This window comes from Heptranchias perlo, chromosome 12 (genome assembly GCF_035084215.1).
Source record: "Heptranchias perlo isolate sHepPer1 chromosome 12, sHepPer1.hap1, whole genome shotgun sequence".
NCBI classification, from domain to species: Eukaryota; Metazoa; Chordata; class Chondrichthyes; order Hexanchiformes; family Hexanchidae; genus Heptranchias; species Heptranchias perlo.
Genome location: NC_090336.1, coordinates 73,501,110 through 73,525,627, shown reverse-complemented (window position 1 = coordinate 73,525,627; position 24,518 = coordinate 73,501,110). Strand labels below are relative to the sequence as shown.

The 24,518-nt window shown below is 47.9% G+C and overlaps 1 protein-coding gene across 1 annotated transcript in view; it reads right to left on the bottom strand.

Annotated features, from left to right (window-relative positions):
* The window catches only part of mrvi1 (murine retrovirus integration site 1 homolog), a 191,478-nt gene extending 167,475 nt beyond the window's left edge, over positions 1-24,003 (bottom strand). The window contains exons 1-4 of the mRNA XM_067993604.1: positions 23,941-24,003; positions 22,719-22,790; positions 7,599-7,725; positions 6,049-6,205 (exon numbers count right to left, since the gene is read on the bottom strand). Coding sequence (XP_067849705.1) covers positions 6,049-6,205; positions 7,599-7,725; positions 22,719-22,790; positions 23,941-24,003 — 419 coding nt within the window. The remainder of the gene's footprint in view (positions 1-6,048; positions 6,206-7,598; positions 7,726-22,718; positions 22,791-23,940) is intronic.
* Positions 24,004-24,518: the final 515 nt, after the last annotated feature.

The window sequence follows — 24,518 nt, the reverse complement described above, 5'->3', positions numbered from 1 at the left end:
CACCAACAGTTCATCAACAGTCCACCAACAGTCCACCAACAGTTCATCAACAGTCCACCAACAGTTCATCAACAGTCCACCAACAGCCCACCAACAGTTCATCAACAATCCACCAACAGTTCATCAACAGTCCACCAACAGTCCACCAACAGTTCACCAACAGTCCACCAACAGTCCACCAACAGTCCACCAACAGTTCAGCAACAGCTCACCAACAGTCCACCAACAGTCCACCAACAGTCCACCAACAGTTCAGCAACAGCTCACCAACAGTTCACCAACAGTTCACCAACAGTCCACCAACAGTCCACCAACAGTCCACCAACAGTTCGGCAACAGCTCACCAACAATCCACCAACAGTTCATCAACAGTCCACCAACAGTCCACCAACAGTCCACCAACAGTTCACCAACAGTCCACCAACAGTCCACCAACAGTCCACCAACAGTTCAGCAACAGCTCACCAACAGTCCACCAACAGTTCATCAACAGTCCACCAACAGTCCACCAACAGTTCATCAACAGTCCCCCAACAGTTCTTCAACAGTCCACCAACAGTCCACGAACAGTTCATCAACAGTCCACCAACAGTCCACCAACAGTCCACCAACAGTTCACCAACAGTCCACCAACAGTTCACCAACAGTTCATCAACAGTCCACCAACAGTCCACCAACAGTTCTTCAACAGTCCACCAACAGTCCACCAACAGTTCATCAACAGTCCACCAACAGTCCACCAACAGTTCACCAACAGTCCACCAACAGCCCACCAACAGTTCATCAACAGTGCACCAACAGTCCACCAACAGTTCATCAACAGTCCACCAACATTCCACCAACAGCCCACCAACAGTCCACCAACAGTCCACCAACAGTCCACCAACAGTCCACCAACAGTTCACCAACAGTTCACCAACAGTCCACCAACAGTCCACCAACAGCCCACCAACAGTTCTTCAAGAGTTCACCAACAGTTCACCAACAGTTCACCAACATCTCACCAACAGTCCACCCACAGTCCACCAACAGTCCACCAACAGTTCATCAACAGTTCACCAACAGTCCACCAACAGTCCACCAACAGCCCACCAACAGTCCACCAACAGTTCATCAACAGTTCACCAACAGTCCACCAACAGTCCACCAACAGTCTACCAACAGTTCACCAACAGTCCACCAACAGTCCACCAACAGCCCACTAACAGTCCACCAACAGTTCATCAACAGTTCACCAACAGTCCACCAACATCGGTATTTACGTTTGAGAAAGGCATGGATGTTAGGGAACTTGGGGAAATAAATAGTGATGTCTTGAGGAGTGTACATATTACAGAGAGGGAGGTGCTGGAAGTCTTAACGCGCATCAAGGTAGATAAATCTCCGGGACCTGATGAAATGTATCCCAGGACGTTATGGGAGGATAGGGAGGAAATTGCGGGTCCCCTAGCAGAGATATTTGAATCATCCACCGCTACAGGTGAGGTGCCTGAAGATTGGAGGGTAGCAAATGTTGTGCCTTTGTTTAAGAAGGGCGGCAGGGAAAAGCCTGGGAACTACAGACCAGTGAGCCTGACATCTGTAGTGGGTAAGTTGTTAGAGGGTATTCTGAGGGACAGAATCTACAGGCATTTGGAGAGGCAGGGACTAATTAGGAACAGTCAGCATGGTTTTGTGAGAGGAAAATCATGTCTCACGAATTTGATTGAGTTTTTTGAAGGGGTAACCAAGAAGATAGATGAGGGCTGTGCAGTAGACGTGGTCTACATGGACTTCAGCAAAGCATTTGACAAGGTACCGCATGGTAGGTTGTTGCATAAGGTTAAATCTCATGGGATCCAAGGTGAGGTAGCCAATTGGATACAAAATTGGCTTGACGACAGAAGACAGAGGGTGGTTGTCGAGGGTTGTTTTTCAAACTGGATGCCTGTGTCCAGCGGTGTGCCTCAGGGATCGGTGCTGGGTCCGCTGTTATTTGTTATTTATATTAATGATTTGGATGAGAATTTAGGAGGCATGGTTAGTAAGTTTGCAGATGACACCAAGATTGGTGGCATTGTGGACAGTGAAGAAGGTTATCTAGGATTGCAACGGGATCTTGATAAATTGGGCCAGTGGGCCGATGAATGGCAGATGGAGTTTAATTTAGATAAATGTGAGGTGATGCATTTTGGTAGATCGAATCGGGCCAGGACCTACTCCGTTAATGGTAGGGCGTTGGGGAGAGTTATAGAACAAAGAGATCTAGGAGTACAGATTCATAGCTCCTTGAAAGTGGAGTCACAGGTGGATAGGGTGGTGAAGAAGGCATTCAGCATGCTTGGTTTCATTGGTCAGAACATTGAATGCAGGAGTTGGGATGTCTTGTTGAAGTTGTACAGGGCATTGGTGAGGCCACACTTGGAGTACTGTGTACAGTTCTGGTCACCCTATTATAGAAAGGATATTATTAAACTAGAAAGAGTGCAGAAAAGATTTACTAGGATGCTACCGGGACTTGATGGTTTGACTTACAGGGAGAGGTTAGACAGACTGGGACTTTATTCCCTGGAGAGTAGGAGGTTAAGGGGTGATCTTATAGAAGTCTATAAAATAATGAGGGGCATAGATAAGGTCGATAGTCAAAATCTTTTCCCAAAGGTAGGGGAGTCTATAACGAGGGGGCACAGATTTAAGGTGAGAGGGGAGAGATACAAAAGGGTCCAGAGGGGCAATTTTTTCACTCAAAGGGTGGTGAGTGTCTGGAACGAGCTGCCAGAGGCAGTAGTAGAGGCGGGTACAATTTTGTCTTTTAAAAAGCATTTGGACAGTTACATGGGGAAGATGGGTATCGAGGGATATGGGCCAAGTGCAGGCAATTGGGACTAGCTTAGTGGTATAAACTGGGCGACATGGACATGTTGGGCCGAAGGGCCTGTTTCCATGTTGTAACTTCTATGATTCTATGATTCTATAACAGTCCACCAACAGCCCACCAACAGTTCACCAACAGTCCAACAACAGTCCACCAACAGTTCACCAACAGTCCACCAACAGTTCACCAACAGCCCACCAACAGCCCACCAACAGTCCACCAACAGTCCACCAACAGCCCACCAACAGCCCACCAACAGTCCACCAACAGTCCACCAAAAGTTCACCAACAGTTCATCAACAGTCCACCAACAGTCCACCAACAGTCCACCAACAGTCCACCAACAGTTCACCAACAGTTCATCAACAGTCCACCAACAGTTCATCAACAGTCCACCAACAGTTCATCAACAGTCCACCAACAGTTCAACAACAGTCCACCAACAGTCCACCAAAAGTTTATCAACAGTCCACCAACAGTCCACCAACAGTCCACCAACAGTCCATCAACAGTCCACCAACAGCTCATCAACAGTTCATCAACAGTCCACCAACAGTTCACCAACAGTCCACCAACAGTTCACCAACAGTTCATCAACAGTCCACCAACAGCTCATCAACAGTCCACCAACAGCTCATCAACAGTCCACCAACAGTCCACCAACAGTTCACCAACAGTCCACCAACAGTTCACCAACAGTTCACCAACAGTCCACCAACAGTTCACCAACAGTTCACCAACAGTTCACCAACAGTCCACCAACAGTTCACCAACAGTTCACCAACAGTCCACCAACACTTTACCATCAGTTGACCAACAGTCCACCAACACTTTACCAACAGTTCACCAACAGCCCACCAACAGTTCACCAACAGTTCACCAACAGTTCATCAACAGTCCACCAACAGTTCACCAACAGTTCACCAACAGTTCACCAACAGTCCACCAACAGTCCACCAACAGTTCATCAACAGTTCACCAACAGCCCACCAACAGTTCATCAACAGTCCACCAACAGTCCACCAACAGTTCATCAACAGTCCACCAACAGCCCACCAACAGCCCACCAACAGTTCACCAACAGTTCACCAACAGTTCACCAACAGCCCACCAACAGTTCACCAACAGTTCACCAACAGTCCACCAACAGTCCACCAACAGTCCACCAACAGTTCACCAACAGCCCACCAACAGCTCACCAACAGTTCACCAACAGTTCATCAACAGTTCATCAACAGTTCACCAACAGTCCACCAACAGTCCACCAACAGTTCACCAACAGTCCACCAACAGTTCACCAACAGTCCACCAACAGCTCACCAACAGTTCACCAACAGTCCACCAACAGTCCACCAACAGCACACCAACAGCCCACCAACAGTTCATCAACAGTTCATCAACAGTTCATCAACAGTTCACCAACAGCCCACCAACAGTTCACCAACAGCTCACCAACAGTTCACCAACAGTTCACCAACAGTCCACCAACAGCTCACCAACAGTCCACCAACAGTTCACCAACAGTTCACCAACAGCTCACCAACAGTTCACCAACAGCTCACCAACAGTTCACCAACAGTTCACCAACAGTCCACCAACAGACCACCAACAGTTCACCAACAGTCCACCAACAGCTCACCAACAGTCCACCAACAGTTCACCAACAGTTCACCAACAGTCCACCAACAGTTCACCAACAGTCCACCAACACTTTACCATCAGTTGACCAACAGTCCACCAACACTTTACCAACAGTTCACCAACAGCCCACCAACAGTTCACCAACAGTTCACCAACAGTCCACCAACAGCCCGCCAACAGTTCACCAACAGTCCACCAACAGTTCACCAACAGTTCACCAACAGTTCACCAACAGTCCACCAACAGTTCACCAACAGTTCACAACAGTTCATCAACAGTTCACCAACAGTCCACCAACAGCTGACCAACAGCTCACCAACAGTTCACCAACAGTTCAGCAACAGTCCACCAACAGCTCACCAACAGCCCACCAACCGTTCACCAACAGTTCACCAACAGTTCACCAACAGTTCACCAACGGCCCACCAACAGACCACCAACAGTCCACCAACAATTCACCAATTGCTCACCAACAGCTCACCAACAGTCCACCAACAGTCCACCAACAGTTCACCAACAGTTCACCAACAGTCCACCAACAGCTCACCAACAGTCCACCAACAGTTCACCAACAGCTCACCAACAGCCCACCAACAGTCCACCAACAGCTCACCAACAGTCCACCAACAGTTCACCAACAGCTCACCAACAGCCCACCAACAGTTCACCAACAGCTCACCAACAGTCCACCAACAGCTCACCAACAGTCCACCAACAGCTCACCAACAGTCCACCAACAGCTCACCAACAGCTCTCCAACAGTCCACCAACAGTCCACCAACAGCCCACCAACAGTCCACCAACAGCCCACCAACAGTCCACCAACAGTCCACCAACAGCCCACCAACAGTCCACCAACAGTCCACCAACAGCTCACCAACAGCTCACCAACAGTCCACCAACAGCCCACCAACAGTCCACCAACCGTCCACCAACAGCCCACCAACAGTCCACCAACAGTCCACCAACAGTCCACCAACAGCCCACCAACAGTCCACCAACAGTCCACCAACAGTCCACCAACAGTTCACCAACAGCTCACCAACAGCTCACCAACAGTTCACCAACACCTCACCAATAGTTCATCAACAGCTCACCAACAGTCCACCAATAGTTCACCAACGGCCCATCAATAGTCCACCAACAGCTCATCAGTACCTCGCCCAAACGGCCATGCTTCATACGTGGGCTTAGCCAGTGAATGTCAACAGTGTTCTTAACTGAGGAGGGAACTGGAGCCGAGCCTGATCATATCCTCCTCCCACATTCCCATGTGGAAGTCACCGGATAGCTCCGGCAACCAGGAACTGGGGCTGACTTTCCTCCCTCCCTGGAATCGGTGTTCAGCACAGACCCAGGATTGACCCCTAGACCTTCTGGTCAAGGCAGCTGGTGCAAGCTTCAGGCACTTCAGGCTAGCTCAGGCAATTAAACATGCCAGCTCTGGAAGGTTTGGTATCGCCACAGGGCTCTGACTGGTACCGCATTTCGTTGTCCGCCACTGTTGGGCCTGATTCGGATAAGCTGCGACTAAAACGTCATATTGGTCTCACCTGTTTGTGGTCTTTGTCTCTCGCTCTTCAGTCGAGATCCACTTTGACGGTGAATGATGATCTCCTCCCGCTTGACATTGACGCCGTGACAATGGCCTTAAGAGGCTTTGGCTTCCAAATGGTTGGCGTGTCCAGCAAGGTTCGAGACTAAGGGCATCTGTGGTATTACAGCACAACAGAAATTAATCCTGTGCTCTGGGCAGGTGGGCATAAGAACATAAGAAATAGGAGCAGGAGTAGGCCAATCGGCCCCTCGAGCCTGCTCCGCCATTCAATAAGATCATGGCTGATCTGATCCTAACCTCAAATCTAAATTCATGTCCAATTTCCTGCCCGCTCCCCATAACCCCTAATTCCCTTTACTTCTAGGAAACTGTCTATTTCTGTTTTAAATTTATTTAATGATGTAGCTTCCACAGCTTCCTGGGGCAGCAAATTCCACAGACCTACTAAGCTCTGAGTGAAGAAGTTTCTCCTCATCTCAGTTTTGAAAGAGCAGCCCCTTATTCTAAGATTATGCCCCCTAGTTCTAGTTTCACCCACCCTTGGGAACATCCTTACCGCATCCACCCGATCAAGCCCCTTCACAATCTTATATGTTTCAATAAGATCGCCTCTCATTCTTCTGAACTCCAATGAGTAGAGTCCCAATCTACTCAACCTCTCCTCATATGTCCGCCCCCTCATCCCCGGGATTAACCGAGTGAGCCTTCTTTGTACTGCCTCGAGAGCAAGTATGTCTTTTCTTAAGTATGGAGACCAAAACTGTATGCAGTATTCCAGGTGCGGTCTCACCAATACCTTATATAACTGCAGCAATACCTCCCTGTTTTTATATTCTATCCCCCGAGCAATAAAAGCCAACATTGCGTTGGCCTTCTTGATCACCTGCTGCACCTGCATACTAACTATTTCTTTTGATACTAAATGTGCGGAGATCGCGACCATGAGGACAACAGTTACGTGACTTGTGGATCTCATTACCTGCCTAAGGCTGGCTTTGTCTGAATTTGTTCTCTCAATGCTGATATCTGCCTGGATTTACATTCACAAAACCACAGGAATAATATGGATGAGAAAGAGCACTGAGCCGTGTCTGAGTGAGTAGCACTCTCTCTCTCTCTCTCTCTCGCCTCTGAATCAAGAAGTAGGTTTGAGCCCCACTCCAGTGACTTGAGCACATAATCTAGGCCGACACTCCCAGGGCAGTACTGCGCTGCACTGTCGGAGGTGCCGTCTTTTGGATGAGACGTTAAACCGTGGCCCTGTCTGTGCTCTCAGGTGGACATAAAAGATCCCTCGGCCACTATTTGAAGAGCAGGGGTGTCCTGGGCCAATATTTACCCCTCAACCAACATCACTAAAAGACGGATGATCTGTTCATTATCACATTGCTGTTTGTGGGATCTTGCTGTACACAAATTGGCTGTTGTGTTTCCTACATTGGAATAGTGACTACACTTCAAAAGTACTTCATTGGTTGTAAAACGCTTTGGGACGTCCTGAGGCCGTGAAAGGCGCTATATAAATGCAATTTCTTTCTGTCTTACCCAGGAGAGGCGTGTGCGATCCCGAGCTACCACGGGCTATGCACAGTGCGGTGTGGATTCCGAGGGACTGCTGATGTAATTGGACAGGGACGTCTCGAGATAAAGACCACGCATCTGTTTCCTGTTTCTGTATCGCAAGAAGAAAACTGATCACAAGTTTGATTTCAAACAAAAGTTAATACTTTTATTTTCAAACGGTAACTTGAAACAACACATCGGGTTTGTATTGGGGAATGACTTCATTTTGTTCTTGGTGAGGGGATTGTTTTGTGTGTGAAACAGCTCTCATAAATGTACATTATATACTGTCCCTCCTAGATTATTAAACATCGGAACATAGGAATTGGTAGATGAAGAAAAGACTGAGGTCCATCTCGTTCGCCTTCTACCATCCTGGTAGTCCCACCATACAACGATAAAGGAGTTATTGACTCATCTCTCAATGAGTCTACGATAGACCCAGACATGAGGTGAGGAAAACCCCCAGTGGTGGAGAGCTTTGGGATCCATAGGTCCAAAGTCACCCGTTCCTCCCGAGCCTGTTACACTCGCCACACGTCATGCCTCAAATCACTCAGATACTGGATCCCGAAATATTATTTTCTGAAAGAAATCTCTCTCATTTGCATTTTGAATGAATCAACACTCTCTGCTCCCACCGTCTCCCCAGGGAGCCTGTTCCAGAGATCGACCACTGGCTCCCTGAGATATTGTTTCCGCAGATCAGTTTTGAACTGACCCCCACTTTGGGCACAGTGTCCTTTGGTTCTACTGTTCTGGACAGGATGAACCCAGCTTGTCACGGTCGACATTATGCAGTCCTTTTAGAATCCTAAAAACAACAATCATATCACCTCTCAACCTTCTATTCTCCTGTGAGAACGCGCCCAATTTACACAATCGCTCCTCATAATCCAATCCCTCCATCCCCTTCCTCTCTTCTGCATCCTTTCTCGAGCTGTGGTATCGTTCTTGCTCTGTGGCGAGCAGAACTGCACACAGTCGCACCAATGAGGAGGCAGGATTTCCCCACTGTTTCCGCTCAAAATTGACATTTAAAAGGTCCCCAACGTGCGATTTGTCTACCCACTGTCACTGAGTAATGTCAATCAGGACCCCCAGATCTCTCTCGTTTTCCACGCACATTATTTTCTTTTCATTTGCTGCTTGTTTCTCTTTTCTGTTTGACTTACTGATGTGCCTCTGGCTGTTTTCTCCTCTGTTTCGTCTCTCGCTGCCTGTGGCCTCTGGTGGCGAGAGGGACCCTGTGGTTTCTCTCACTCTCCCCACTGTGTGAAGCCTGCTATTCTCCACTGCTGGCACTCCCTCTCGTGAGGGTCCCTTTCAAAGTGTGGCCGTAGTCTCGTTTGTGTTAAACTTGTGTTGAACCTTGGTTAGACCGCACTTGAAGTACTGTGAACAGTTGTGGTCTCTATATCACAAAAAGGATATAGAGGCAGTGGAGAGGCTGCAAAAATAGGTTAACTAGGATGATACCAGAACTGAGAGCTTATAACTATCAGGAAAGGCTGAACAGGCTGGGGCTCTTTTCTCTAGAAAAGAGAAGACTGAGAGGTGACCTGAGAGAGGTCTTTAAGATTATGAAGGGGTTCGATAGGGTAGACATAGAGAAGATGTTTCCACTTGTGGGGGAGACCAGAACTAGGGGCTATAAATATAAGATAGTCACTAATAAATCCAATAGGGAATTCAGGAGAAACTTCTTTACCCAGAGAGTGGTGAGAATGTGGAACTCGCATGAAGTGGTTGAGGTGAATAGTGTAGATGCGATTTTCATGACCTCAGGATGTCCCAAAGCGCTTTACAGCCAATGAGGTACTTTTACAGCCAATGAGGTACTTTTACAGCCAATGAGGTACTTTTGAAGTGTAGTCACTGTTGTAATGCAGGAAACGCGGCAGCCAATTTGCACACAGCAAGATCCCACAAACAGCAATGTGATAATGACCAGATCATCTGTGGGTTTTTTAAGTGATAATGGTTGAGAGATAAATATTGGCCCCAGGACACCGGGGAGAACTCCCTCTGCTCTTCTTCGAAATAGTGGCCGTGGGATCTTTTACATCCGCCTGGGAGGGCAGACGGGGCCTCGGTTTAATGTCTCATCCGAAAAACAGTGCAGCGCTCCCTCAGTACTGGACTGGGAGTGTCAGCCAAGATTGTGTTCTCAACTCTTTGGAGTGGGATTTGAATTGGAGACCTTCGGACAAACAGGTAAGAGTGTTACCCACTGAGACACAGGCTGACACCTGATCAGTACATGAGGGAGAAAGCAATGGAAGGATAGGGTGAGATGAAGTAGGGAGGGAGGAGGCTCATGTGGAGCATAAACACCGGGATAGACCAGTTGGGCCGAATGGCCTGTTTCTGTGCTGTACATTCTATGTAACTGCAGCCCACCGCCGCTCATTAAATAGAGAAATTACTTGTTGCAAGATGATCAATGCAATGGCAGAATTTGGCTTCAGCCTTTTAAAGAACACGGGGTGAATTTTTGAGGGAGGGGAATGCACCGTGTCAGAACGAGGCAGCGAAAATAAGAAATCCCATTTATACGCCCCCTCGCCACGTCTGAAACCGTGTGACAGCCAACGAATTACTTTCAAAGTTGACAAATGTAAGGAATCTTACAACACCAGGTTATAGTCCAACAGCTGGACTATAGTAAAACTGTTGGACCATAACCTGGTGTTGTAAGATTCCTTTCATTTGTCCACCCCAGTCCATCACCGGCATCTCCACATCATTTCAAAGTTGAGTCACCGCTGTCGCACCGTGAGTTCGACGCAGAGCGAAGCTCCCAACGCTGTACCTTAGCGCCCAGTTTGAAGAGAATAACTCGTCCCTTAATTCGTGCCGAATTATGGACAGTTATGGAACTCTCTCCCCCAAACGGCTGCAGACGCTGGGGCTCAATTGAAGCTTTCAAGACTGAGATTGATAGGTTTTTGTTGGGTCAGGGAATCAACAGTTATGGAACAAAGACGGGTAAATTGAGTTGAGGTACAGATCGTCCATGGTCTCACTGAATGGTGGAACAGGCTCGAGGGGCTGAATGGCCTCCTCCTGTTCCAACGAATACTTTGCGTTTGATGAAGGCCCATCACCAACTTCTCACGGCAGCTAAGGATGGACAACCGTTGCCGACCCTGTCAGCTTCGCCCTCACAGGAACAGCAGGAGGCCATTCAGCCCCTCGAGCCTGTTCCGCCATTCAGTTAGATCATGGCTGATCTGTATCTTAACTCCATTTGCCCGCCTTGGTTCCGTAATCCCTAATCCCCTCACCCAACAAAAATCTATCAATCTCAGTTTTGAAATTTTCAATTGGCCCCCAGCCTCAACTACTTTTTTGGGGGAGAGAGTTCCAGATTTCCACTCCCCTTTGTGCGAAGTACTTTCTGACATCACCCCTGAACGGCCTGGCTCTAATTTTAAGGTTATGCCCCCTTGTCCTGAACTCCCCCCACCAGAGGAAATACTTCCTCTCTATCGACCCTATCAAATCCTTCAATCATCTTAAACACCTCAATTAGATCACCCCTTAATCTTCTACACTCGAGGGAATACAAGCCTAGTCTGTGCAACCTGGCCTCAGAATTCAACCCTTTTAGCCGGAAATGAATTTTTAAAGATAGTTTGTGAGTTGAGCCTGTTAGAGACTGGGCTCACGCTGCCTGAGTCAGTTCACACAGAATCCTGATGAGCCTTCAGGGAGTCGAGGTTTTCAGGCTGGTCAAAATTAACCTCGAGGCTCCACAGGCGGGCTGTGTGCTACAACTCCCGACCTCGCACAGCCATCACTGCGTTACGTAAAGGAGTTAAGGCAACAAGCAATAAAGATTTACGAGTACTGAGCCACGTTCATACCCGAGAGAAAAAAGAAAAACTTGCATTTACATATCGCCTTTCACGAACTCAGGACGTCCCAAAGCACTTTACAGCCAATGAAGTACTTTTTGAAATGTAGTCACTGTTGTAATGTCGGAAATGCGGCAGCCGATTTGCGCACAGCAAGATCCCACAAACATCAATGTGATAAAACACCAAGTAATCTGTTTTTTTTCGGTGATGTTCGTTGAGGGATAAATATTGTCCAGGACACTGCTCTTCTTCGAAATAGTTCTGTGGGATCTTTTACATCCACCTGAGAGGACAGTCAGTGCTTCGGTTTAATGTCTCATTCGAAAGACAGTATCTCAACCAGTGCGGCGCTCCCTCAGTACTGACCCTCTGACAGTGCATCACTCCCTCAGTACTGACCCTCCGACAGTGCGGCGCTCTCTCAGTACTGACCCTCCGACAGTGCAGCGCTCCCTCAGTACTGACCCTCCGACAGTGCAGCGCTCCCTCAGTACTGACCCTCCGACAGTGCAGCACTCCCTCAGTACTGACCCTCCGACAGTGCAGCGCTCCCTCAGTACTGACCCTCCGACAGTGCGGCGCTCTCTCAGCACTGCCCCTCCGACAGTGCAGCACTCCCTCAGTACTGACCCTCCGACAGTGCGGCGCTCTCTCAGCACTGCCCCTCCGACAGTGCGGCGCTCCCTCAGCGCTGCCCCTCCGACAGTGTGGCGCTCCCTCAGTACTGACCCTCCGACAGTGCAGCACTCCCTCAGTGCTGACCCTCCGACAGTGCAGCACTCCCTCAGTACTGACCCTCCGACAGTGCGGTGCTCCCTCAGTACTGGCACCGGGAGCGTGAGCCTGGATTATGTGCTCAAATCTCTGGAGTGGGATGTGAGAGCATTGCTCTCTGACCTACGGCTGACACCTCCAACATTTGTGTGAAAGCCAAGAGTGAAATATCGCAACCCACGTGGTAACAGATTGTATTCCAGTGTCAGCCTCACAGTGGACGTGCAGTGTTGTCTGGTGCAGCAGGGTTTTGGGAGGGCGATGCTCCTCGATCTTTCCTGTTTGCCAACTCTCTGGCTGAAGGGAAATTTATTTTCTGACCCGATACCCAGGAAGAGAGATGATCACAACTCTTAGAAACATCCCAAAGCACCTCACATACAACGGCTTACTTCGGAAAGCAGTGACTGCCTTAATAGATCTCTTAGTCCCAAAGCAGATCAAAGCTTGTCTGCTCGATCTAATGCAGACCTTACTCTAGATTAGGATTCATGGAGATGGGCAAGGAGTCAAGAACCTAGTGTCCTGTTAACCGCCTTCTTTTCATGGCTTATATTTTGTGCAATAACGTGATGTCTTGACTCTACAATAAATATTTGTTCATGCTGTTCTACAGCTTTATTAGGTGTCGGCCTTCGCTCAGCGGGCAGCACTCGCGCCTCTGAGTCAAAAGGTCATGAAGCACAAAGCCCAGGCTGACACTCCCAGGGCTGAGGGAGGGCTGCACTGTCGGAGGTGCCATCTTTCGGATGAGACATAAGAAATAGGAGCAGGAGTAGGCCAATCGGCCCCTCGAGCCTGCTCCGCCATTCAATAAGATCATGGCTGATCTGATCCTAACCTCAAATCTAAATTCATCTCCAATTTCCTGCCCGCTCCCCGTAACCCCTAATTCCCTTTACTTCCAGGAAACTGTCTATTTCTGTTTTAAATTTATTTAATGATGTAGCTTCCTGGGGCAGCAAATTCCACAGACCTACTACCCTCTGAGTGAAGAAGTTTCTCCTCATCTCAGTTTTGAAAGAGCAGCCCCTTATTCTAAGATTATGCCCCCTAGTTCTAGTTTCACCCATCCTTGGGAACATCCTTACCGCATCCACCCGATCAAGCCCCTTCACAATCTTATATGTTTCAATAAGATCGCCTCTCATTCTTCTGAACTCCAACGAGTAGAGTCCCAATCTACTCAACCTCTCCTCATATGTCCGCCCCCTCATCCCCGGGATTAACCGAGTGAACCTTCTTTGTACTGCCTCGAGAGCAAGTATGTCTTTTCTTAAGTATGGAGACCAAAACTGTATGCAGTATTCCAGGTGCGGTCTCACCAATACCTTATATAACAGCAGCAATACCTCCCTGTTTTTATATTCTATCCCCCGAGCAATAAAAGCCAACATTCCGTTGGCCTTCTTGATCACCTGCTGCACCTGCATACTAACTTTTTGATTTTCTTGCACTAGGACCCCCAGATCCCTTTGTACTGCAGTACTTTCCAGTTTCTCGCCATTAAGATAATAACTTGCTCTCTGAGACGTTAAACCGCGGTCCCCATCTGCCCCTCTCAGACAGATGTAAAAGATCCCAAGGCTATTAATTTCAATAGAAGAGCAAGGGAGTTCTCCCTGTACCCTGGCCAATACTTATCCCTCGACCAACATCTCCAGAACAGATCACTCGGTCATTCATCTCGTTGCTGTTGGTGGGATCTTGCTGTGCGCAAATTGGCTGCTGCGTTTCCTATGTTACAACAGTGACTGCACCTCAAATGTACTTCATTGGCTGTGAAACACTTTGGGACGTCCTGAGGTCATGAAAAGCGCTGGGTAAATGGGAGTCTTTCTGTCTTCGACTTACGATCACAGCCTGCAGGCTAAGTTTGGAGGAATAGACCATGAGGAAAGTTGGTCTTTCACTTCCAGGTGCTTTTAGCTAATTCTGGGTAAAACATTCCATCAAAATGATTGGTTTACTGATGATAGAAACAATTTGCAGCAAAGTCCTTATAAGCAAAACAAATGTCATTTCGACATTCAGTTTTACAAAGTAAGCCAAAGCTCGATTTGCAGTGCAAGAATAAATATTGTAACCACATTTTAAATAACGTTGTCACACCCCGGGGTCAGAACACTGCATTATTTATTTCTTCGACATTACGGGGGGCATAACCTTAAAATTAGAGCCAGGCCGTTCAGGGGTGATGTCAGGAAGCACTTCTTCACACAAAGGGGAGTGGAAATCTGGAACTCTCTCCCCCCCCAAAAAAACTGTTGGGGCTGGGGGTCAATTGGAAATTTCAAAACCGAGCTCGATAGATTTTTGTTGGGTGAGGGGATTAAGGGTCACGGAACCAAGGCGGGTAAATGGAGTTAAGATGCCATGATCTGATTCAGTGGCGGAATAGGCTCGAGGGGCTGAATGGCCTCCTCCTGTTCCTGTATAACTCATCGGTTGCTCCATTGTCCTTATTCGCAGCAGCCAGTCCTCCTCAGTGAGTGAGGGGCAGAGCCAGGATCGCACCACGTGGAAAAGGTGGTGCATCATAAGAACATAAGAAACAGGAGCAGGAATAGGCCAATCGGCCCCTCGAGCCTGCTCCGCCATTCAATAAGATCATGGCTGATCTGATCCTAACCTCAAATCTAAATTCATGTCCAATTTCCTGCCCGCTCCCCGTAACCCCTAATTCCCTTTACTTCTAGGAAACTGTCTATTTCTGTTTTAAATTTATTTAATGATGTAGCTTCCACAGCTTCCTGGGGCAGCAAATTCCACAGACCTACTACCCTCTGAGTGAAGAAGTTTCTCTTCATCTCAGTTTTGAAAGAGCAGCCCCTTATTCTAAGATTATGCCCCCTAGTTCTAGTTTCACCCATCCTTGGGAACATCCTTACCGCATCCACCCGATCAAGCCCCTTCACAATCTTATATGTTTCAATAAGATCGCCTCTCATTCTTCTGAACTCCAATGAGTAGAGTCCCAATCTACTCAACCTCTCCTCATATGTCCGCCCCCTCATCCCCGGGATTAACCGAGTGAACCTTCTTTGTACTGCCTCGAGAGCAAGTATGTCTTTTCTTAAGTATGGAGACCAAAACTGTATGCAGTATTCCAGGTGCTGTCTCACCAATACCTTATATAACTGCAGCAATACCTCCCTGTTTTTATATTCTATCCCCCTAGCAATAAAAGCCAACATTGCATTGGCCTTCTTGATCACCTGCTGCACCTGCATACTAACTTTTTGATTTTCTTGCACTCAGACCCCCAGATCCCTTTGTACTGCAGTACTTTCCAGTTTCACGCCATTAAGATAATAACTTGCTCTCCGATTTTTCCTGCCAAAGTGCATAACCTCACATTTTCCAATATTGTATTGCATCTGGGTGAGGCTCAGGAGAAAGAGACTGAGATATGGGGGTCAGGGATGGTGGAGTGAGGGGGACGAGTGAATGGGGGTCGGGAGATTGGGGCTCGGGTAGAGGGGGAGTGGGAAACTCGGGGTTGGGGGATTGTACGATGGGCGGGGTGGAGAGGGGCAGATGTGGGGAGCAGAATTTCCTACAGAGCCCGGGGGTAGCAGCAGCTTTTTCAAAAAACATAAATTGGCTAATGGATTTGGTTTTTAATCTCTCGTTTAGTCCCTTAGTCCTGCATCACCTGCTCAGAAAAGAAGTTCACCTTTTGATCTGGGTCCTGGAACGGACGCAGGCTCATTCTTTGGATGTTTGAACTGATTTCAAGACACCTAAAAACAGTGAGGACCAAATGGCGGTGGCCATGCCACCAGTGCAGGGCCTTGCGGCCAGAAATTGGGCCCCTTTTACGCCCAAAAATACGGGTGAATCGAAAAACCAATTTCTACCCCAAAGTGTGCAATTAACTTTGGCTGAATGTGGCCCATGCCAAGGGCCAGGATGTTGTTTCAGGCCCACCTTGTAAAATGAGTGTAACTCCCCTGCTCCACTGGCATTGAGTCAATAGGAACATAGGAACGTAGGAACAGGAGTAGGCCATTCAGCCCCTCGTGCCTGCTCCGCCATTTGATAAGATCATGGCTGATCTGTGATCTAACTCCATATACCTGCCTTTGGCCCATATCCCTTAATACCTTTGGTTGACAAAAAGCTATCTATCTCAGATTTAAATTTAGCAATTGAGCTAGTATCAATTGCCATTTGCGGAAGAGAGTTCCAAACTTCTACCACCCTTTGTGTGTAGAAATGTTTTCTAATCTCACTCCTGAAAGGTCTGGCTCTAATTTTTAGACTGTGCCCCCTACTCCTAGAATCCCCAACCAGCGGAAATAGTTTCTCTCTATCCACCCTATCCGTTCCCCTTAATATCTTATAAACTTCGATCAGATCACCCCTTAACCTTTGAAACTCCAGAGAATACAACCTCAATTTGTGTAATCTCTCCTCGTAACTTAACCCTTGAAGTCCGGGTATCATTCTAGTAAACCTACGCTGCACTCCCTCCAAGGCCAATATGTCCTTCCAAAGGTGCGGTGCCCAGAACTGCTCACAGTACTCCAGGTGCGGTCTAACCAGGGTTTTGTATAGCTGCAGCATAACTTCTGCCCCCTTGTACTCCAGTCCTCTAGATATAAAGGCCAGCATTCCATTAGCCTTACTGATTATTTTCTGCACCTGTTCATGACACTTCAATGATCGATGTACCTGAACCCCTAAGTCCCTTTGGAGATCCACTGTTTTGCAATCTTGCAGTGTCGGACTGGAGTCACATGTAGGTGAGACCTGGGTTGGAACAGCAGGACATCAGTGAACCCGTTGGGTTTTTGCAACAATCCAGGAGCTTTCGTGGTCACTATTTATTGGTGCCAGCCCACAGATTACCAGAATTCATTTTCACAACTGGCTGAAGAACCAGAAGGGAGATGAGGGGAACGTATTTTTTACGCAGCGATCTGGAATTCACTGCCTGAAGCAGATTCAGTAACAACTTCCCAAGGGGGGATTGGATCAATACTTGAAGGGGAGAAAATGTGCAGGGCTACGGGGAAAGGGCAGGGGGGAGCGGGACTAATTGGATCGCTCTACCCAAAGGGCCAGCACAGGCACGCTGGGCCGAATGGCCTCCTTCTGTGCTGGAAGATTCTATGAACTCGCCATGGTGGAGTTTGACCTCCCTGGCTTCCCAGTCCATAACCACTCGGCTCCCGAAACCTGGCGAGAGGATGGGGCCATACACATTGGGGAGGTGCCCAGATTGTGCTCAGCTGGCTGATCCAATTGAAGGCAGGGGATAGTTGTGCTCTGCTGCCTCAGAGATCCCAGGTTTGGGAGGGGAGTAATCGGCCAGGGTTCCAACTCAAGACCGCGGTTGCTGCCCCAGTGAGCCCCGGCTGAAGAGGTTTATTTTAAAATTTGTTCTCAGGGCGCGGGCAATATTTATTGCCCATCCTTAATTGCTTGAGGAGGTGGTGATGGGCCTCCTTCTTCAACCCCTGCTGTCCGTGTGATGAAGGTTCTCCCACAGTGGTTCGGTAAAGAATTCTAGGACTTTGGGAACATAGGAATTTCTAGACGCAAAAAGACCAAGGTCCATCCAGTTCACCTTCTACAATCCTGGTAGTCTCATGATACAATGATAATCATAGTAGGTATGACACAGGAGGAGGCCATTCGGCCCATCATGCCTTTGCCGGCTCCTTGAAAGAGCTATCCAACCTAGTCCCACTCCCCTGCTCTTTCCCCATAGCCCTATATATTTTTTCTCTTCAAGTATTTATCCAATTCCCTTTTGAAAGTTATTATTGAATCTGCTTCCACCGCCCTTTCAGGCAGCGCATTCCAGATCATCACAACTCGCTGCGTAAATAAATGTTTCATGTCACCTCTGGTTCTTTTGCTGATCACCTTAAAACCTTTGGTTACCGACCCTTCTGCCACTGAAAACAGTTTCTCCTTATTTACTCTATCAAAACCGCTCTTGATTTTGAAGACCTCTATTAAATCTCCCCTTAACCTTCTCTGTCCTAAGGAGAACAATCCCAGCTTCTCCAGTCTCTCCAGATAATGGAGTTATTGACTGATCGTGGCAAGAGAGAGTCTAACCACCTCCTCTTGACATTCAACGGCATTACCATCGCCGAATCCCCCACCATCAACATCCTGGGGGTCACCATTGACCAGAAACTTAACTGGACCAGCCATATAAATACTATGGCTACAAGAGCAGGTCAGAGGCTGGGTATTCTGCAGCGAGTGACTCACCTCCTGACTCCCCAAAGCCTTTCCACCATCCACAAGGCACAAGTCAGGAGTGTGATGGAATACTCTCCACTTGCCTGGATGAGTGCAGCTCCAACAACACTCAAGAAGCTTGACACCATCCAGGACAAAGCAGCCCGCTTGATTGGCACCCCATCCACCACCCTAAACATTCACTCCCTTCACCACCAGTGCACAGTGGCTGCAGTGTGTACCATCCACAGGATGCACTGCAGCAACTCGCCAAGGCTTCTTCGACAGCACCTCCCAAACCTGCGACCTCTACCACCTAGAAGGACAAGGGCAGCAGGCAGATGGGAACAACACCACCTGCACGTTCCCCTCCAAGTCACACACCAGCCCGACTTGGAAATATATCGGCCGTTCCTTCATCGTCGCTGGGTCAAAATCCTGGAACTCCCTTCCCAACAGCACTGTGGGAGAACCGTCACCACACGGACTGCAGCGGTTCAAGAAGGCGGCTCACCACCACCTTCTCAAGGGGCAATTAGTGATGGGCAATAAATGCCGGCCTCGCCAGCGACGCCCACATCCCATGAAGGAATTTTTTTAAAAATCAATCTCTATCAATGAGTCTACAACAGACCCAGACATGAGGTGACGAAATCCCCCAGTGGGGGAGAGCTTTGGGAACCAGAGGTCCAAAGTCACCTGTTCCTCCCGAGCCTGTTACACTCACCGCACGTCATGCCTCAAATTACTCAGATACTAGATCCCGAAATATTATTTTCTGAAAGAAATCTATCTAATTTGTATTTGAATGAATCAACACTCTCTGCTCCCACCGTCTCCCCAGGGAGCCTGTTCCATGGACTGACAACTTGCTCCCTGAAATATTGGCCCAGAATTTGCTACTGCAGGGTATCCCGCAGTGAATGCCGTGAGTTGGATTTTACTGTCCCACTCCAGAGCCCCATAATCCAGGCTCACACTCCAGTGCCAGTACTGAGGGAGTGCCGCACTGTCGGACGTGCCGTCTATCAGGTGAGACGTTAAACCGAGGCCCCGTCTGCCCTCTCAGGTGGACGTAAAAGATCCCACGGCCACTATTTTGAAGAAGAGCAGGGGGGAATTCTCCCCGGTGTCCTGGGCCAATATTTATCCCTCAACCAGCATCACCGAAACAAATTATCTGGTCATTTATCTCATTGCTGTTTGTGGGATCTTGCTGTGTGCAAATTGGCTGCTGGATTACGCCAGCGACTACACTTCAAAATAAAAGTACTTCATTGGCTGTAAAATGCTTTGGGACGTCCTGAGATCGTGAAAGGCGCTATATAAATGCAAATCTTTCTTTCTTTTGCTGAGGAGTGACTTGATGGAGGTCTTTACGATAACAATAGGTTTTGATAGGGTAGACGTAGAGAAAATGTTTCCACTTGTGGGGGAGACCAGAACTAGAGGTCATAAATATAAGATAGTCACTAATAAATCCAATCGGGAATTCAGGAGAAACTTCTTTACCCAGAGAGTGGTGAGAATGTGGAACTCGCTCCCACAAGGAGTGGTTGATAGTGAGGAGGAAAGCTGTCGACTGCAGGAAGATATCAATGGACTGGTCAGGTGGGCAGAAAAGTGGCAAATGGAATTCGATCCGGAGGGAAAAGCCTGGGAACTACAGACCGGTGAGCCTGACATCTGTAGTGGGTAAGTTGTTAGAGGGTATTCTGAGGGACAGGATCGACAGGCATTTGGAGAGGCAGGGACTAATTAGGAACAGTCAGCATGGTTTTGTGAGAGGAAAATCATGTCTCACGAATTTGATTGAGTTTTTTGAAGGGGTAACCAAGAAGATAGATGAGGGCTGTGCAGTAGACGTGGTCTACATGGACTTCAGCAAAGCCTTTGACAAGGTACCGCATGGTAGGTTGTTACATAAGGTTAAATCTCATGGGATCCAAGGTGAGGTAGCCAATTGGATACAAAATTGGCTTGACGACAGAAGACAGAGGGTGGCTGTAGAGGGTTGTTTTTCAAACTGGAGGCCTGTGTCCAGCGGTGTGCCTCAGGGATCGGTGCTGGGTCTGCTGTTATTTGTTATTTATATTAATGATTTGGATGAGAATTTAGGAGGCATGGTTAGTAAGTTTGCAGATGACACCAAGATTGGTGGCATTGTGGACAGTGAAGAAGGTTATCTAGGATTGCAACGGGATCTTGATAAATTGGGCCAGTGGGCCGATGAATGGCAGATGGAGTTTAATTTAGATAAATGTGAGGTGATGCATTTTGGTAGATCGAATCGGGCCAGGACCTACTCCGTTAATGGTAGGGCGTTGGGGAGAGTTATAGAACAAAGAGATCTAGGAGTACAGGTTCACAGCTCCTTGAAAGTGGAGTCACAGGTGGATAGGGTGGTGAAGAAGGCATTTGGCATGCTTGGTTTCATTGGTCAGAACATTGAATGCAGGAGTTGGGATGTCTTGTTGAAGTTGTACAAGACATTGGTGAGGCCACACTTGGAGTACTGTGTACAGTTCTGGTCACCCTATTATAGAAAGGATATTATTAAACTAGAAAGAGTGCAGAAAAGATTTACTAGGATGCTACCGGGACTTGATGGTTTGACTTATAGGGAGAGGTTAGATAGACTGGGACTTTTTTCCCTGGAGAGTAGGAGGTTAAGGGGTGATCTTATAGAAGTCTATAAAATAATGAGGGGCATAGATAAGGTAGATAGTCAAAATCTTTTCCCAAAGGTAGGGGAGTCTATAACGAGGGGGCATAGATTTAAGGTGAGAGGGGAGAGATACAAAAGGGTCCAGAGGGGCAATTTTTTCACTCAAAGGGTGGTGAGTGTCTGGAATGAGCTGCCAGAGGCAGTAGTAGAGGCGGGTACAATTTTGTCTTTTAAAAAGCATTTGGACAGTTACATGGGTAAGATGGGTATAGAGGGATATGGGCCAAGTGCAGGCAATTGGGACTAGCTTAGTGGCATAAACTGGGCCACATGGACATGTTGGGCCGAAGGGCCTGTTTCCATGTTGTAAACTTCTATGATTCTATGATTCTATAAGTGTGAGGTAATGCGTTTGGGGAGGGCAAACAAGGCAAGGGAGTACACAATAAATGGGAGGATACTGAGAGGTGTAGAGGAACAGAGGGACCTTGGAGTGCATGTCCACAGATCCCTGAAGGTAGCAGGACAGGTAGATAAGGTGGTTAAGAAGGCATATGGGATACTTTCCTTTATTAGCCGAGGCATAGAATATAAGAGCAGGGAGGTTATGCTAGAACTGTATAAAACACTAGTTAGGCCACAGCTTGAGTACTGCGTTCAGTTCTGGTCACCACATTACAAGAAATATGTGATTGCACTGGAGAGGGTACAGAGGAGATTTACGAGGATGTTGCCAGGACTGGAGAATTTTAGCTATGAGGAAAGATTGGATAGGCTGGGGTTGTTCTCTTTGGAGCAGAGGAGGCTGAGGGGAGATTTAATTGAAGTGTACAAAATTATGAGGGGCCGAGATAGAGTGGATAGGAAGGACCTATTTCCCTTAGCAGAGGGGTCAATAACCAGGGGACATAGATTTAAAATGATTGGTAGAAGGATTAGAGGGGAGCTGAGGAAAATTTTTTTCACCCAGAGGGTGGTGGGGGGTCTGGAACTCACTGCCTGAAAGGGTGGGAGAGGCAGAAACCCTCAACTCATTTAAAAAGTACCTGGATGTGCACCTGAAGAGCCGAAACCCACAGGGCTGCAGACCAAGTGCTGGAAAGTGGGATTGGGCTGGGTGGCTCTTTTTCGGCCCGCACGGACACGATGGGCCGAATGGCCTCCCTCTGTGCCGTAAATATCTCTGATTCACACGGAGCAGTTGAGGCGAATAGCGTGGATGCTTTTAAGGGGAAACTAAATAAACACGAGGGAGAAAGGAATAGAAGAGCATCCTTAGAGGGTGAGATGAAGTGGGGAGGGAGGAGGCGCGTGTGGAGCATAAACGCCAGCATAGACCAGTTGGGCCGAATGGCCTGTTTCTTTGCTGTAGTTTCGACGTAGCTCGATGTCGTCTACTCCCAGTCTACCAATAGTCCACAGCCAGTTAATCCCAGTCTATCATCAGTCTTTAGCCAGTCTAATCCCGGTCTATTGCTGCTGAAACCTTGTCTCTAACACATTGCCAACACACTCCAGGTGCTACACAACAACTACTTGCATTTTAGTGTAAATAAATTACAAAGAAAGGGACGGAGAGTCACTAACCTGTCGCCTGAAATTTACAAACTCTCTCCTAAATGATGACTCCACGTTTTTCTTTTGCCTCCAATACCCGACCTGCTGTGATGATCACTCTCCACTTAAGGACCACGGACTTCCTGACATCGTTCCTATGGTCAGCTTGAACCGCGGCTGACAGGCTAACTGACAATTCGAAGCAGATGCCCAAAAGTGACTCGCTGCGTTCTAAAGATTAGGAGCCCCTTCCTCTAAGGAAAGATAAGCTAACATCCAAATTAGATCAGTTCCTGTTGTGACTCTAACTTTGCGCCTCTTATTTCACATTTGCCTCTGCCCTGGGCTGTCGCATTAAAACCAAGTGTTCCACGGTATGCTTGACCCATTGCTGAATCACGGATACACGGCTGTGAGTTACAAGGATCCAGGGCTCCCCCCTGAGCAACGAATGATGGCTGCAAAGTTCGAACAGTTAAAAAAATCATCCCAACACATTGTCAGCTATTATATCATTTCTTATTTCAGAAGGAAGATTTGAATTTATATCGAGCCTTGTCACATCTCTCAGATGTTGGATAAATACTTGAAGGGAAAAAATTTGCAGGGCTATGGGGAAAGAGCAGGGGGGAATGGGACTAATTGGACGGCTCTTTCAAAGAGCCGGCACAGGCACGAAGGGCCGAATGGCCTCCATCTGTGTTGTCCCCACTATGATAATACTATGATACATGTCCCAAAGCACGAACATAAACTCCTTTTAAACTGCTGTTCTTATATAGAATTACATAGAATGTACAGCACAAAAACAGGCCATTCGGCCCAACTGGTCTATCCCGGTGTTTATGCTCCACACGAGCCTCCTCCCTCCCTACTTCATCTCACCCTATCGGCATATCCTCCTATTCCTTTCTCCCTCATGTGTTTATCGAGCTTCCCCTTAAATGCATCTACACTATTCACCTCAACTACTCCTTGTGGGAGTGAGTTCCACATTCTCACCACTCTCTGGGTAAAGAAGTTTCTCCTGAATTCCCTATTGGATTTATTAGCGGCTATTTTATATTTATGGCCCCTGGTCCTGCTCTCCCCCCAACAAGTGAAAACATCTTCTCCACATAATCTTAAAGACCTCTATCAGGTCACCTCTCAGCCTTCTCTTTTCTACAGAAAAGAGCCCCAGCCTGTTCAATCTTTCCTGATAGCAGAACTGACAGTCTATACTTATCATCCCAGTAAATCTTTGTTGCACCTTCTCCAGTGCCTCCATATCCTTTTTATCATATGGATATACGTAGGCAAGCATGGCAACCATTTTTGCGCACAGTAAGGTCCCACAATCGTTAATCTCATAGCTTTCTGTGGGACCTTGGTATCTTCCTACGTGGTATTACAGACTGGTAAGACATTGGGCCTGGGCCTGGGCCCACACAGGATGTAATAACCCCCCACCCCTGGGTGAGGTACTGGAGTTGACCCCTGTGGAAACACACCCCCCTGCATGAATTGGCATCTTCGTAGAGAAGGAAAACAAGAAATTGAAAACCGAGAATTCCACACATGGAGAAACAGAGCTGGCAGATGGGGGCCTCGGTTTAACGTCTCAGCTGGAAAGACGGCACATCGAGCAGTGCTCCTGTTCTCACAGCAGAGAAACACTGCAATCGTCCAGTGACTCAGTAAACCCATCGGTGTTCTGGATTGTGTGCAGTGGGGTTTGTCCCAACAATCTACTGACTCAGAGGTGAGAGCGCTCCCAACCGAGCCAAGCTGTAAACACTTGCTTCTGCTGGGCGAAAGAGGACTTTTATGTTGTTATTTCTTTCTCCT